The 16,963-nt window shown below is 35.0% G+C and overlaps 1 protein-coding gene across 1 annotated transcript in view; it reads left to right on the top strand.

Annotated features, from left to right (window-relative positions):
- Positions 1-16,552, top strand: part of igf1rb (insulin-like growth factor 1b receptor) — a 99,436-nt gene extending 82,884 nt beyond the window's left edge. The window contains exons 19-21 of the mRNA XM_051900605.1: positions 561-690; positions 5,457-5,591; positions 12,453-16,552. Coding sequence (XP_051756565.1) covers positions 561-690; positions 5,457-5,591; positions 12,453-12,921 — 734 coding nt within the window. The 3' untranslated portion in view covers positions 12,922-16,552. The remainder of the gene's footprint in view (positions 1-560; positions 691-5,456; positions 5,592-12,452) is intronic.
- Positions 16,553-16,963: the final 411 nt, after the last annotated feature.

The following is a 16,963-nucleotide window of genomic DNA, read 5'->3' as shown; positions in this document are numbered from 1 at the left end:
GATTTAACATCTTTTGACATTTTGCATTATTGTTCATTGTTACAAAACAAAATTAAATACTAAATCAAATAGATATAATCAATATTTAATAATTTTCATTATTTTAAATTTGTTATGAAATGGAAATCTATTTTTTAAATGCATGTCATTGATCTGACTGTAAATTTTTCGTCCATGCATTTTTTCAGTTCATTTTTTTTTACCTTGTAATTTTTAATCAGATATGATAGACTTACATTAAAACGCTAGCGGTAAATAATGGCAAACATTTCAAAATATTTATCCATCTTTCATACTTTCAATTATATTTCCATTACATCGTTATATTGCATTTTTATATACTGTATTATGCCTATATATTCACTTGTAGCATGCAAAATATTTATTTCAGCTTTTAGTATCTGCGAATTGCCAATTTTTGTTTTTGTTTTTTTTTATACTATAATAAGTAAATAACAAGTTGCTGAAAATGCAGTAAATGTTCTTCATTTTGTTTGGCTAAATCTCAAGTAAAACTATGAAACCTTAGTAATTTCACTTCATTTATCCTCAAACTGTAGATTTTGGCATGACCCGGGACATTTATGAGACGGATTACTACAGAAAAGGAGGTAAGGGACTGCTGCCTGTGCGCTGGATGTCTCCCGAGTCCCTCAAAGATGGAGTATTCACCACAATGTCTGATGTCTGGTAAGCTTTCATGTATTCTACAGAGAATCAGTGTGTGCATGTTTATATGATGTTCAAAACGCATAGAGAAATCAAATGAGATGACATATAGTGCGCAATATAGCATCAGTGCATCAGTCCAGTCACCGTAGCTATAGAACGACATCTGTGTTTGAAAAAAAGACCATTACAGTTCCTGCGCTAGCTTAACGAGAAATGAATACCACACTCGCACAGCTCAACACACATTTTCCATTACACAGTGCATACGTTAATGCGGTAGGCAATGAGGAGAAACATCTTTCCTTATATTTCAAATGAAGCTGGCAATCAAGCCTCATCAGCCCTCATATGAGCTAGAAACATTTCCCTCATATGCTAGTCTCATTTGAAAAACTTTCAAAGAAAACCTCGGGGAGTCTAGACCACGCTTTTCCGGAAACTGCAACAGCTGCGGCTGATATGAGCGGCATTCCAGAGCCTCAAGGAATCTTTAGCCGATTCGTCCTCCCGTGTCATGATAAGTAGCTGTTTGGACTCGCTGGGAGGTTCACTCTTAAATCTTTTGTTAAGGATCAGAATCAAGTACTCCCTGTTCAGGAAGAGGATTGAACTTAATTACAATGTTCTCAAGTTTCCTTCCAGGTGTTTGGAGAGTCTGCCCTAACAGTTCACCTTTCATGTCTGTCCAGGGTCACCGTCAGGCCTTGATAATAAGGAATGTCTGTCTGCTAAACTTTACACAAGGATCAGACATAGGAGTGGAGTAGTGTTTCGCCAGTAATTACAAATTTACCATTGTAAAAAAAATTCTGTGACAGTTGTTAAGATCAGAATTAGAATAAAATGGCCGTATTTTAAGGATTAGTTCACTTTCAAATGAAAATTACCCCAAGCTTTACTCACCCTCAAGCCATCCTAGGTGTATACGACTTTCTTGTTTCTAACAAACACAATCGGTAAATATCCTGACGCATCCGAGCTTTATAATGGCCGTTACCAAAACGAGTATGAGCTGAAGTGCTTCCATCCATCATAAACGTACTCCACACGGCTCCGGGGGGTTAATAAAGGTGTTCTAGCAGGTGTCCTGCTTTTGTGTAAAAATGTTTTTTTAAAAAAATCCATATTTATCAAGTTATGAAGTAAAAAATGTAGCTTGCTCCAGACCGCCTTCCGTATTCTTCAAAAAGCTTACGTTGTACGTCCTACGCCTTCCCTATTCAACTTACGGAACTGACGCAATGCCAGTTCCGTTTTTTTTTTCCCGTAAGTTGAATATGGAAGGCGGTGTGGCAGCTCACGCTATTGTGCTTTCACTTATGCCGCCTTTGCAGTGCGTAACTGATCCGTGGCTGTATGTCACAAACACAACATTTACTTATTTTTATTTTAAATCCAAAAGTTAAATCCATCTTTTTACTAAGCACTGTGAATGAAAGCCTGTATCACTGATAATGGTACTGATACTGATGTTTCTATTACATGGATTTTCTTTTCAATTTTAGCCAGTAATTGTAGCTATTCAACATTACAGTGTAATTGAAAGCTGTCAGTGCTATTTCGCATATGTGCTTTGTGTAAAAAGCAACAGCAGAATGCATAAACAAGCTCAGTGAAAAAGTAAATCCAATAAGGTGAACGGTGCGAGAGAAATGTGGATTACAAAGGTAAATTTTATTCAGTACTGTGAAGTATTGATGCAAATAGTTCAGTTCAATTAAAAATGTATCATTTTATTTGTGTTTTATGAGTTGCTGCCTAATGTAAAGCGTTTCTTATATTAAGGCAGTTGTAGACCACACTCATTCGGTTTTTGGAACAGAACCTATGATTAGTTTTTGCCAGCGTTTGTATCTAATTTAGATGTACAACACTTATCTGTAGAAAAATAATAAGAATAAGAGAACCAAAAGAAACATTACTTGAGTGAGGCACGACTGAAGGTATTTTTGTTATGTGCTTAATAGCTTTATTATCAACAGACCACCTTATATTTTATCATTTGTCTGAGCGGATGACTCGTTATAATGACAACTTGCTCACATTTGGAAGTTTTAGGTAATTAGAACACACATCACTTACTTTCTCAGTGAAAATATTGGTACTTCTTGAAAAAACATCTTCAGGGAACAGTTCTTTTATAAGTGAGCAGCTTTCAACTGACTTAGAAAATCAGCGCTTGGTGAAGGGACACTTTGGTCGCTATTAGGGATGCTAATGATTAATTGACAACCGATTAATTGTCGATAATAATTTAATCATCAAGTCATTTACACACAGTGGCGGATAGTATGGAAGCTTGTTTCCTCCACTAAATAAAAAAATAAAAAAGTTAATTTCGACTTTTTATCTCACAATTCTGACTTTTTTTACTCAGAACTGCATGACATAAACTCGCAATTGCGAGTTATAAAGTCAGAATTGCAAGATATAAACTCAAAATTCTGACTTTTTTCTAAGAATTGAGAGTTTATATCTAGTAATTCTGACTTTATAACACACAGTTACGGGTTTACATCTTTCAGTTCTGAGAAAGAAGTCAGAATTGTGAGATATGAACTCACAATTGAAAGAAAAAAGTCAGAATTATGAGATATAAACTTGCAATTGTGGGGAAAAAAGTCAGAATTCTGAGATAAAAAGTTGCAATTATCAGTTTATTTATTTTTTTTCATTTTGTGGTGGAAACAAGCTTCCATATGATAAGACACTCAAGACACATAAATTTTTATCAGAATCAACTGTCCATTAAACATATTTTGCTGGACTGTAATACTTGCACCCATTTAAGGAAATTGTTTTATTTTGTTGATACTTTTGAAAAGGTTTTTAACCAAGTAAATCCAAATTTAGTCTTAAGGTTTTTAGGGGGAAAAAATTGAATCTTAAACATCTTTAGTTTTATTTTGAATAACTAAACCTGGCTCTCGCCATGAAAAGAGACATAGAAGCTGGCATGGCATTAAAAAAGGAAAGAAAAAATAATAATAATAATAATTTAATTTATAAAACTTATTGATGGTTGTCATTAGAGTGTGTAGTTTTGAGGTTTGTGTGGCAAAACGCGTGAAACAAGCATGTCGTAGTTAGGTATTCTAAATGTATTAATGTCTTTAGGGCTGCCCCCTAATATTCGACTAATCTTAGTCGACCAAAATTTTTATTATTCAGTTAGTAGCAGAAAAAAAACTTGTGGCGAAGTCACACAGTCCGTGAGGGACAGATAGTTGACAGCGGGCCCTTGTGATAATTACAGTATGTCTGGCAGTTAATCCAAATGTTCGCCTATCATCCATTGACCTCAAATATGGCTTATCATTTGAAACATATTAGTAGTAGCAACTTCACATTGCCCCTCACTCTAACGTTAACCAAGATAAATGTGCGCTATTATTAGGCCCATATCCAAGTGTTTGTGCGGAATATGGAAGGTCAAGTAAAGCGGTAATACATCACTCTTTTATTTGTGTACACTTACAATAACAATAAAACTTTGTGCCTTTGTAAAATAAAGAAAACAAACAGGATGTGCTTTCTGCCCGAAAACACTCAAAACATTACCAATAAATTATTAAAATGTTTAGACAGTCTTCTTGCTGTTTTTTTCACGACACATTCATAATCATTACTTTTGCTGGTGCAATGTGGCAAGCTTTATGTGTGCGTTTGAGCGCTGATTAGGCTGTGTATTACCGGTATAGATTATATGATTATTATGATTTATATGGCTTATTAATATACACGTGAGATTAGTCAACTAATTGCTTAAATGATCGACTACTTGTCGACTAGAAAAATCTTTAGTCGAGGGCAGCCCTAAATGTTTTAAAGCTGGTGGATGGATTAGGTAGGCTAGCCGTTTATATAGAAACATAACCAAGGGTCGAAACAAAACCAAGGGTCCAAAAAAACCTCCAAACAAGTGATTTTACTGAATATAATAACTACTTACTTGTGTAAACAAACAGTACTTAGAATAAGTAACAAGTAATAAGATCCTGGTTGATGAAAGATGATCTTCCAGCGCTGTTTCAGCTGTGTTCTATGGCACGCTTCAGCTGTAAAACAGTGTCCGATTGGTCTCTACACATCATCCCTACCCACCATACCCGAGATCCAGTTTCCATTGGTTGAACTTTCAAATGACGTTGGAAAACACTATGTCATGATTGTGACGCGATCGGATCCTGGAAGTCCTATAGCTTTAGCGAAGCAGCATGTCAATGTCTCTCCGTGATCTACACATTGTCGTATGTTGTGTTTGGGCTCGCTCGAGACCACCTGCTCTAAATAAAGATGTGATCTACTATGATTTACTAATCTTTCACGAAATTACACACAAAAACATGGCGCAAAAGCATCGTGTGTATTCTGTTTACGTGTTCGTTGCTTTTTCATACAAATACTTGGTATAGTTTGGTCTCTAACAAATATGCTTGTATTCTGCTAGTCAACGATATATGACACAAGTCTATCTGTTAATGCATGATGATTTTACAGATCACATTATCATGTAAAGCAGTTTTTTTTTTCACGCTATGAAAATAGAGCAAATTTAGCAGGAAATTTTAAATCGCATATTAAGTGATCGTCATATTCCCTATATTCACTGTAAAGCCAAGCTTTACACCTTTTTTGTGTTGGTTAAGTAACTTGAAAACTTAGTGATGTTTAATCGATTAATTTATCGGTTTTTTTTTTTTTGTAATTTTTGTAAATTGACGTCCCTAGTCACTCTCAATGTAGATCTATTCCAACTGTTCTCGTCTGTTCTCATCTTGCAGGTCCTTTGGGGTGGTGTTGTGGGAAATAGCCACCCTGGCCGAGCAGCCCTATCAGGGCATGTCCAATGAGCAGGTACTGCGGTTCGTCATGGAGGGAGGACTGCTAGACAAACCAGACAACTGCCCTGATATGCTGTAAGTTACATCATTCACCTCGGTTGATCTTTTACTGACGTTATGCATTTATTTAACTTACTTCAATGTTTTGAAAAGCTTACTGCTGTTTTTCAAGCAGATAGCTACTAGAGGATGTCAAGCTCCAAAATGGATAAAAACATGAAAGTGATCCTCGTGCACTGTATTCCACGTCTGTTGAATCTATGTAATAGTTTTATGTGAGAAACAGACCAAAATTCAGTATCACTTTTTCTTTTTGTCCTAGATTGGTTTCATTGATGTCAAACCTGGTGCAACATCTTGATGTGACAGTTTTAAAATTGCTTAATATGAATTTTCATTTAAGTTTGGAAGGACATGGTGAATAAATGATGATGAATCTTCATTTTTGGGTGAACTATCCTTTTAAAAAGCAGAAAGTCTGACACCTACTGTATGATTCAGGTGGTAATGTCACAAAGCGTTAAACAAGAATTGACATACAAATCAGGATTAGCTTATAATTAATGGTATTTAACAAACAGTTTTTGACTTCGGCCATTATTTGTTTTGGATTTTAGAACTACCAAGTCTAATGCTCTTGCCGTGGGTGCCGTGCGCTAAATTTAAGTATAATTTGTTCATCTGTGAGAGCCTCCAAGCTCTGGGTTTTCTTTGGCACGGTTTGAGTTGGGTTGCGTCTGGCTTCAAGTCCGTGTTTTATCTGAAGTGTGAGAGCTGGCAGTGAAATACAAGCACTCAGAGCACTACAGGGATGCCACATTTTTAATAATATAACATTATATCAGGAATGTTGGTAGATAGGTGGGTGTGTATCTTGGGAAGAAATGGGTACAAAGAATGGAAAGTTAGTTTTGGAGGTCAGAGATAGCTTACATTTCCATTTGGCTTTACTTCTTGGCTATAAAAGTAATATCATTATTTTTTTGTCAGCTACAGCTTGTTTTTTCAATCTAATAAATGACAAATGAATCTGTTAAATTAGGGTGATATAGCTAAAATAAAATATCTTAATTTTTTTCAGCCTTTTATTATATATTTAAATTTATATTTTATATCTATATATATTTCTAAATATTTATTCATTTTAAAAAGATATATTTCAAATATTATAGATTCATATTATTTTATATATTAATATTATAATTTAAATATACTAATATTACTGTTATGTATAATATATTATGTAGATTTTAATATATTATTTTATGTATATATATTAATATATAATTAATATAGAAAATAATATATTAATTATATAATATATATATATATATATATATATATATATATATAATATTTATGAAAATAATATGTTGCATAGACTTTTTAGAATATGATTGATTTCTTTTTCTTTTTTTTTAAGAAATAAAATAAAAAGGAAACCTTACAAGCTGTGCTTATTGGTGAAACAAATGAACAATGATGTTTTGTTTCAAGAGAAATGGCAGTTTGCATTTTCTCAGTCCACTGTCCATTGACAGGAAGTTCACAATGGTTTGCATTGGCCTGTGCCTCATTTTCATCTCAAGGCCGTCTGGTTTAGAGTCTTTGTTGTGGTTGGCCAACGTTTGGCACCTTTTAACACTTTTTCAGAGAAGTGCCGGGAAGGATGAAGTGGTCTTTAAAGCGGAGGAGGGCATGTGGGAGGGTTTCAGGCTGGTACATGCTACTAACAGTGCCAATGGTCACCCAAGTTAAACGTCCAGTTATTCGATTAAAAGTGGAAATTATGTGCAGCTTAGCAATGGTGATGTGATATTTTTAATAAAATAGCCAAAGAAAGCAAAAGCCACTGCCTCCTACTAGGACAAAATTTGGTCTGTACTAAAATTTAAATTCTGTAACACTTTTTAACCTTTCATCAAAATAAAAGAACAGTATCTTAAAGTCTTTATGTATAATGCATTATAAAGGTATTTACAGTGTACGTTATAATGCATTATATCTTTTCATAAATAATTGTAACCAAAGTTAAAATGCATTATAGTATTTGCAGACTCCTTGTTACATCTGAATTTGGTTATGTGTTTTAATGCATTATACTTTCCAAAGGTGTGTTCAATGAATAGATAAGCATTATAATGTATTATTACGGTGGTTACAATTATTCATAAGGACCATACAGTGCATTATAAGGTGCATTACAGGGCATAATAATGAATGCATTAAAAATACTTTTCTAATGCATTATATATATAAAGGCTTTAAGTAAAGAAATTACTCCGCTTCTGAAATGACTTTCTTTTTCGGCATGACCTCATTTTTCATTTTTTGGTATGTCCACTTTTTACAATCAATTCCTGATGTATAAAATCAAGTCCTGCCTTACATTATGTATAGTTATTTCTAGTTGTTAATATCCTGTTTCACACAGAAGTGAAATTTTGAGTGTTACATTGAAAATTAGGGATGCACGATATATCGACCACCATATCGGTATCGGCCGATATATGTTCATTTTTAATGTTATCGTTATCGGCCCGATAAGAAAATTTGGCCGATATATTAAAGCCGATAAATAATGGATTATTTCCTTCAGCTGAGACACTTCAGATGCGCACTGTCCGCCATTATGGTTTTGAATTGCTTAAGTATACAGTTAAGTACAATGTACAACGCAAATCTTTCATATAGGCTACATAATATTATAATGAGAACACTATAATTGTGTGCTTGGGTCATCGCTTTTAATGGTGAGACTTTGATTTTGTAATCAGGCTCTCAAAAATTATATAAAAATTTGGAATTAGATTTATCGGTTAATATATCGGTTATCAGCTTTCAAATATAAAGAATTATCGGTTATCGGTTTTAGCCAAAATTTTCACATCGGGGCATCCCTAATAAAAATGTAACTGATATTTTACACATAACATGGCCAGCTATTTTGTTTCTGGCAATAAAAGTAGAAACTAGATCAGGATCACTTGGAATTCTGTACAACAAAAACAGACTGAATGATGCATTTCAGTGCTTTCATAAGATGTATCAGCACAGCAGTGTCTCCTAATATCAATGCTATTGCAAAACTGTTACCTTAAATTCTTACTATTTTTTTCATGTTATGTTGAATGAGTTGAATTCATTTTGATATTTTGTGGGGTCTGAGAAAAGTAAAAGATGGTGTAGCTGTCTGGATATTTTAAGTATTTTTGAAAAACTTTTACATGCCACAAGAAAGTCTGTGATGTACAACCAACATGCAGGAATACATTTTAAAGCTGTGTGATAATATAATATATAATTTTTATAAAAATTTAGGACTGTTGTAGTATCCAGGTCAGCAATTAAAAATAAATAAATATATAAAAGCTGAGGTTAGTCAGGTCAAATTCTGTAACCTTAAGAAAACTAAATGATTTTCATGATTCAAAAATGAATAACATTTGATATTTGAAATTAAACAAAGATTAAAGATCGAATATATATATATATATATATATATATAATATACACACAGTCAAACCAAGATTTATTCAGATACCTTGAACATTTTATTCATTAATACAGTTTATTCACTATAGTTTAAAAAATGGTAATAAAATATGACAAGATCTCAGAGTTAAACTGTGTCAGAAAAAAATAATCTTAATTATGTCAGATAACACTTAAGCAAAACATGGTCAGGTCAAAGTGTCTGAATTTTTGGTTCCAAATTTTTATCAATTTTACTGGTAGTCCACTGTATATATATATCAAAAATATCAAAAACATCTGAATAATTTTTGGTTTGGTTTGACTGTACGTGTGTAATTTTTGGTTTGACTGTACGTGTATATATATATATATATATATATATATATATATATATATATATATATATATATATATATATATATATATATATAAAATATATGAAGAAAAAAAACATATTTGGTAGTTACTGCAAGCTTCAGTTTAGTTCTTATAGCAATTTTAACACTGGAGGTGCTAAAATCAGACCAAACCTCCCCATCAATGGAAACTTCATTTAGTGCTGTGCAGGAAAAACAGGCTGGAGACTCCGAGGGCAGTGAGTCCAATCCCTCTGTCTCACAGCTGGAGAGCCAAAAGCCCCGATGTGTGTGTGTTTGTGTGTGTGAGATGGTGAAAATACCGCACTTGGATATGCTGGTGTGAATGTTTGTGTATGTGGTGCACGGGTATTTGTAACTGTCAGCTGATGTTTGCGCTAGCTGTGTGTGGGTGTGTAGCCGGCGCTGGTGTTTGTAAGACTAATGGTGTGTGTTACTCCACTGGTGTGTGAGCTGGCACAGGGATCCGAGTATTTATTTCAGCAGACTCCTCTGGTATTCTTAGCCTGTTTGTGTGTAATTAAAATGGTGAACTGGAATGCTCAAGTGTCAGCGAGATAGTAGTCTTATTTATTTATTTATTTATTTATTTTCTTCCGTAACTGTAGCAGTTCCCCCTCGCTGGCGCTCTCGGGCCTCCTTTACAGCTCTCTCCAGCTTTGCAGTGTGATTTCATCACAGTTCTGTGTTTGTTGTGTAGTAAAGAGGTCATAGCATTCACCATGAGCTCACTGCAGCTGTGTTTAGGACGTAACCGCTGATAGCATGCATGTTTATGTTACTGATTCGTCACACTGCCACCTGTTGTTCAGAGCTGCGCCAAGTAGGCGTGGGCGGTACAAACAAGATCTTATGAGTAATTTTATGACAATCATGTTAATAGTACAATATTCAGTAATTCTATATGTATGTAGTATATGTTACACTGTGGATGATCTCGGGTAATAATAGATTATGACAGAATTTTTACAACCCTGTCTGGGGCAACGCAACCATGCATATATATCAGTCTATAATATGTGTACAGTGCAACAGCAAAGAGCTTGATTACAGTTTAGACAAGTCAAGTTGTGATACAACATGGAGATGCCAAAAAAACCCTAAACCAACTGCCTTGACCTGACTACAGTACACGGATCCATTCAGAATTACTAAACACAGCAAAATACACGACACATCAAAACATTATCCTGAATGTGTGTGGAAACAACGCGAATGTACTGAAATATGTCTGTGCATTTATACAATGTGATCAGGTCATCGAGAGCGCAATCGTCAGAACATCACTGCAATCGTCTTTACCTTAATTACAATCCTCATCTATCAACTTTACTAGAGAGACACTGGTTTGCTTTATCCAGCCGAGAAATGTAGTTTGTGTATCATCTGGCTATACAGCAGTCGACAGCCCTAATATATACATTTTTTTATTTATATTTTTAAAATTAATTAATTTTATATATATATATATATATATATATATATATCATATCTTATAATCTTATCGTGAAAATAAGCATACACCATTTATCTTGTTTAACACGTCCATTTTGCCATCATTGCCTATATCCAGCAAAGTAAACCATCAGATTGAAGTGTGATTTTCACAAAACTGTATTTTTCAGCTTTTTTCAAGGTAAATTAAGATGTCTTTTCAAAAAAGGACTCATATAATTCATACATGTATTTACATACGTTTATGTATTAAGTAAATCGTCTTTACTTTGATTGCAATCCTCATCCATCAAAACTTTACTAGCAAGAAGCTGGTTTGCTTTATCCGGCCGAGAAACATAGTTTTCATATCATCTGGCCATACAGCGGTGGGATGTTTCGACATTCCATTCAGACAGGAACAGCGCGACAGCAACGTTGACAGCCCTAATATATATATATATACAGTACATTTAATATTTACATTAGTTAATTTTTAAAAGGGCCATCTCGATATATAATATATACATTTTTAAATGGAAATTGACTTTTTTAAACAACATAAACCAAAAGGTTAAATTATTGAGAATACTTTGAATACAGTTTAACAATAGCAATTTTTTTAACACATTTCCTAAAATCTCATATATATATATATATATATATATATATATATATATATTCCTTAAAAAATATATATATATTTTTTTTTCTTTTCTTTTTTTTTTGCTTGCTTCAACTTTTCATGTGCATACTGCTATCGTCTGATGCTGATAATCTTGAAATGGCCAAATATCAGCCGGTCATTTGGACTGGACACTAGGGCTGCACAATTAATCGAAAATAAACCACACACGATTTGGCAATTGCCGATATTTTCGCAGCTTGTCAGTGAAGTCAGGCTTAATGCTGCTCCACCCGAAAGCCTGAGGGTGCTCTCGTGTAGAAACTCCAAATATGCCCCATAGAAGTAAGATAATGCACGTCATTCCAGGAAATCCCTATGGGCATCAAACTATCGCTGTAGCTGAATAAACAGAAGATTCAAACGCTTTGATTGATTAAACATGACTAATAAACACACAACTACGACAATATATGGTTTATCTGAGTTCTTCAAGCCATCTTTAGTATTTTCATGATAATAAAGTATATTTATAATGCAATACTAATCGACATAGCCTTTATCACTGTATAAGAATACTATGAAATAATGCTGTGTGCCTTATTCTGTTTAAGAAGCCACATCGTCTCACAGAAGGATGTTTTCAAACACTCGACTGACATTATAAAGTGAGTTTGGAGTAAAAACATGTTATTAAATGTTGTCTTTTGTTGGACAAGAGGTTCATAAATGCTTCTCATGTTTGGAAAGATATTTGACGCATTGCTTTTTCAAATGCAGGTTTATAAGCGACTCAAACTCGCAGTGTTTTCAGATGGAGCAGCATTTAGTACTGATCACTGACAAGTTGCACATAAAAATATAATCGCAGCCTTTGCGATTTCATAATTGCACTAAGCGAAACAGTTTTAGTGTGATTTGGGGTTAATTGTGATTAATCGTGCAGCCCTACTGGACACACAACTATTTCTGATGTTTTCTTGCAGATCATGTTGCTCAGCTTCTCTTTGTTTGATCTTCCAGGTTCGAGTTGATGCGCATGTGCTGGCAGTACAACCCCAAAATGCGGCCGTCCTTCCTGGAGATCATCAGCAGCATCAAGGACGACCTGGAGGGGGGCTTCAAGGAGACGAGCTTCTTCTACAGCGAGGAGAACAAACCTCCCGACATGGAAGAGCTGGACATGGAGAACGTGGGAACCATGGAGAATGTTCCTCTAGAGCCGTCCTCCAGCCTACAGCCCCTGGCGCCCTCTTTGGCCTCCCCTCAACAGTGCGCACCTGCGCCCCAGGGCTCCGGCACTCCGGCCGGCCCGTCCTCACCGCCTTCCTCCCCCAGCTCTACGGACAAGCACCCGCTCCCCGCATCAGCGGCAAACGGGCCTTCCATGGTTCTTCGGAGCCCGTTTGACGAGACCCAGCCTTATGCTCACATGAACGGGGGCCGTAAGAATGAGCGTGCCTTGCCTCTGCCCCAGTCGTCGGCTTGCTGATCAACGGCCCGACCCCGTTTCCGGACACATGGACACGTCTCTGTCTGTCAAGCCACTGTGTGGTCTCCTGAGAAGAAATATTAAAATAAAGAGACAAGGAAAGTGAGAGTCCAGGCAATCAATTTTTTCAATCATACCTCAACGGACAAAGTTTGGATTTCTTTGTTTTTTGTGTATTTCGAATTGATTGACATGAACTCATTTGTTATTTCCGCAGACTGGATCACTGACTGAAAAACCATGACCTTCACTCTCGCACTCGATAGGCTGACTGTTTTTGTTACGTTTTGTTACTTTTCTAAACTTCCAAAACTGGTTTGAAGGTCTATCAGAGCCAGTAGAGGTACGGTGGCATTATTACGAAACGCTCGGCGTATCTCCAAGCGAATCCAACGGCGAAGCACTTGCTCTTGTCTTTGTTTCCAAAGACGTGCGTCTAGATTAGGCGTGTGACTTCCTGTTCCGCCCATCTTAGTAGTAAAACCCAACCTAGATACGGAGATCTTTGGCTTCCACTCTCTCCAAATCGTCTGGCTCTGCAACATAGTGAAGAAATTCTCCAATCTGCCAAATGTCTTATGTTGCCAAATTGTATACTGTTGTCTAATTCCCCAAAATATGCAAATACGACCACATATGTTGTTTTTTTTACACTGGTAATCCAAAGCATCTCTGACTTCAAAACACAATCAATAGAGAGATATTTCCCTGATTCCCACTTTTTCTGTCGTCTTGCTTTGGGTTAGATGCATTTCGGATGAAATAATGCAAACGTTGAAGAACAAATGCAGCAGATATTATAACTTTAAAAGGGAATTGGGTCAAAAAGAAGCTCAAAAGATTTAAAATTGTGGCATTTGAAATCTTCACAACAATTCTATCGCTTGGTCGTTCAGTCGTACTTAAGACCACAGAGCGCGTGCATCGTTTGTCGGTCACTTTTGTACCTTTTTTACAGTTCAGATTGATCATTTATATGTCTGTGCTGAAAAAAGCTGCTATTTTATTCTCATTTTTCTTTTGTGGTTGTAATATATATATATATATATATATATATATATATATATAATGTAAAGAGATTCTTCAGGTGTAATCCTTTGCCTTTCCACTACAGTCCATTTTATGATGCTTATAGTTCTGCAAAACCGTTGAGTTTTCCAATGTAAAGTTGTTTAATGCCTTCTTTTTTATTATACTCTGTCTCTTTAAAAGCAAAACCGGCAATTGAACACACTTCTGTATCAAACACACTTCTGTCTTCATGGCGGCACCTCGACGACATGACTCTATAATAACAGCTGAACACTGTGTTTCTCCTCACATTAATGCGCAACAAATACTCTCAGGTCAAACTCCTAAAGGTTTCGGTCTCAGACCCCGATGTTTTGTTGTCTCGCTATTCATTCCTCTGTAACCGACAAGATATGACTAAAAATTTGGCAAAGTTTGAATTCATTTCATTGCTTGAAGATAGACTCGTCTCATACTTTCGATTGATTGTTCAGCCTTATTTGTGACTGATCCTGCCGCCCTTTGTAAATGTAATGAACTCTGCATTTCCTTTCTTCCAAGCAGAGCCCGATAAATGACGATTATACAGATATGATTCAGCATATCTCTATGCAGAAGTTGTGTTTGTAATATAGATCACTTATATAAATTTAAGATACAGGTTTGACTACGAGCGCCAGTTTTGGGGATTTTTTTTTTTTTTTTTGGAAGGATTTTTCAAAGGAAAAACTGTCACCTTTTTTGTTTTCCCCCATCCTGACTTTTTATTTTCATTATTTATTTAGTTTCTTTTTTTCCTCTCTCTTGTTTTTGTGATGTTTATAATCACTGTAAACCCCCCTTGATTAAGTGTAACATTTTAGATATTTTTATGTTTTTTTTCATGACATTGGGACTTTTTTTTTTTTTTTTTTTTTTTTCCTTCAGACATTTATCTACCTCACTCTTTTTTTATGTACCTGTATATAAAGTACATCTGACCTTTTTTTCATGAAAAGGACAATATTACTGCTCTCTGTATCTGGGTAAAACCTCATAAATGCTACAAACCACAATCTCGGAGTGGAGAAAATTTACCGAATTACGGACATTTTGTATGACTAGCTGCTTTCTTTCCTATCGGATCTCGCTTAAATTTGTTTATTATTTATTTGTGAGATTAAAACAAGAAGAGGTCTGACAATTGACTCCAAATGTGCTGGAATGTTGTCGATGTTTAATTTATCCATCTTTTAACTTGAGGGCAAAAGTCAATAGATGGAATATTTCTGAGGATATAATTGTTCTGATCTCCTCTCCCTTTCATGTCTCTGAATCCCACTGTTGGCATCGTTATTATTTTACCTTTTTATTATACGTTCATTGGAGTACTCTACTTGTACCAAATGTTCATTGAAACTAAAACAGAGTTATGTACGTTCCTTCTGTAAAGTTTTTGCTGTAGTCGAGTGCATCAAATGTACATACGTTTTGTGCTGGCTTTGGAAAACTACATTTTTTTTTTTTTCATCAGGAAAAAGCCCTGAAAAAAGACCAACAGGATATCGGACAAAGCTTTTCCCCCCATTTCATATATCACTATTACTCATACAGATATTGGCCTGATTAAATATGAAATTTGTAAATCCAGATTCAAGATATTCTTGTAAATTTTCACTAAAAATTTCACTTTATAAGGGATATATATATATATATATATATATGTGTGTGTGTATGTTTAATATATATACATATATTTTATATGTATGTGTATATATATGTATACATACACACACATATATAACGTGTATATATTAAACAATAAATATATATACACACACACACGTACATATATATATGCATATATATAAATATGTATATATGTATATAAATATGTATATATATCAAGAACGATCATATAGCACTACTGATATCCTGCCCTCTAGTGTTGGTCATTTTTCTCTGCTTTTTTTCATAGTTCAGATCTTGTTAATCACAGATTGTCCGAGTCCGTAGAAGACGCCGTCCTAATGCTCTTCACTGATCATCTCAGACTACAGCCGTAACACCCAACTAATGGTTCATTTCTCAGTACAGACCTGTTGACTATATGGGCTAGATATTCTCAGGGCTGAAGGTTCTGAGTGGGCATCAGCGGGACAGGAAGTGACCTGCTCCTCTGCGCTCGCTCTACCCTGCTGCTGAAAACTGCTGCTCTCCATCATCTCACTGAAGCTCCATGAGGGTTCAGAGGAGAGCATTGGAGGTGTTCATGATCTGATGGCGCCATCTAGAACCTGAAGGAGGCTTGTGTTGTGTTACATGTTATTTCATTTCACTCCTGATGCTGGTTGGTCGTTCAGTGAACTGTTGACTAGATAAGTGTGTGTTAGTTATATAAAGGGGTTACAGATGCAGAATGGGAGGGGAGAATGGAGAAAGTTTTGTGGTCCAAGTCTGTTCAAACCTGGCTGTTCTGATTAAAAAAGGCACTTATTAACTTTATTCGTGTTGTTTTCTTTTTGTATAAATTTGATGAAAAATTAAATGTGTCCCAGGAATATGGATGGAGAAGATCGATATATTGTATTTATGGTGGCACATTGCTCAAAAATACTTATAATAAATCCAGATGAATAGCTTTGTGATGTTTGTGTCTGTTTTCACATTTTACAGTAGGTTTGAATGAATGATTATGAAACAGAACTCAATTCTGGCAAGGTAAATATTTTAATAAAATAACATTTTCATCTGCACTGGTTACAAGTCACATGTCAGGAAGGACTTGTAAGTGATGTCCCTTGAATAAGTCAAGCATTATTATAAATATATTAATCAATATTGGTTGTAGCTTTTAATAACAAAGTGTTGTCAATGATAAGCTATTTTGTATAATAGTGGACTCAAAGAAGCATCAAAAACATTCAAAAGCACAACAGTTGTCATTCATAAGGATAATAAAACTGTACTTCACAATAATATTACTTATTATTAGAGATGCACCGATATATCGGCCAAATAATTGGTATCGGCCAATAAAAGCACATTTCAA

The sequence above is a fragment of the Ctenopharyngodon idella genome, chromosome 7 (assembly GCF_019924925.1).
Source record: "Ctenopharyngodon idella isolate HZGC_01 chromosome 7, HZGC01, whole genome shotgun sequence".
Taxonomy (NCBI): domain Eukaryota; kingdom Metazoa; phylum Chordata; class Actinopteri; order Cypriniformes; family Xenocyprididae; genus Ctenopharyngodon; species Ctenopharyngodon idella.
The sequence above is the reverse complement of the archived record's forward strand: the minus strand, read 5'-3'. Positions and strand labels throughout refer to the sequence as shown.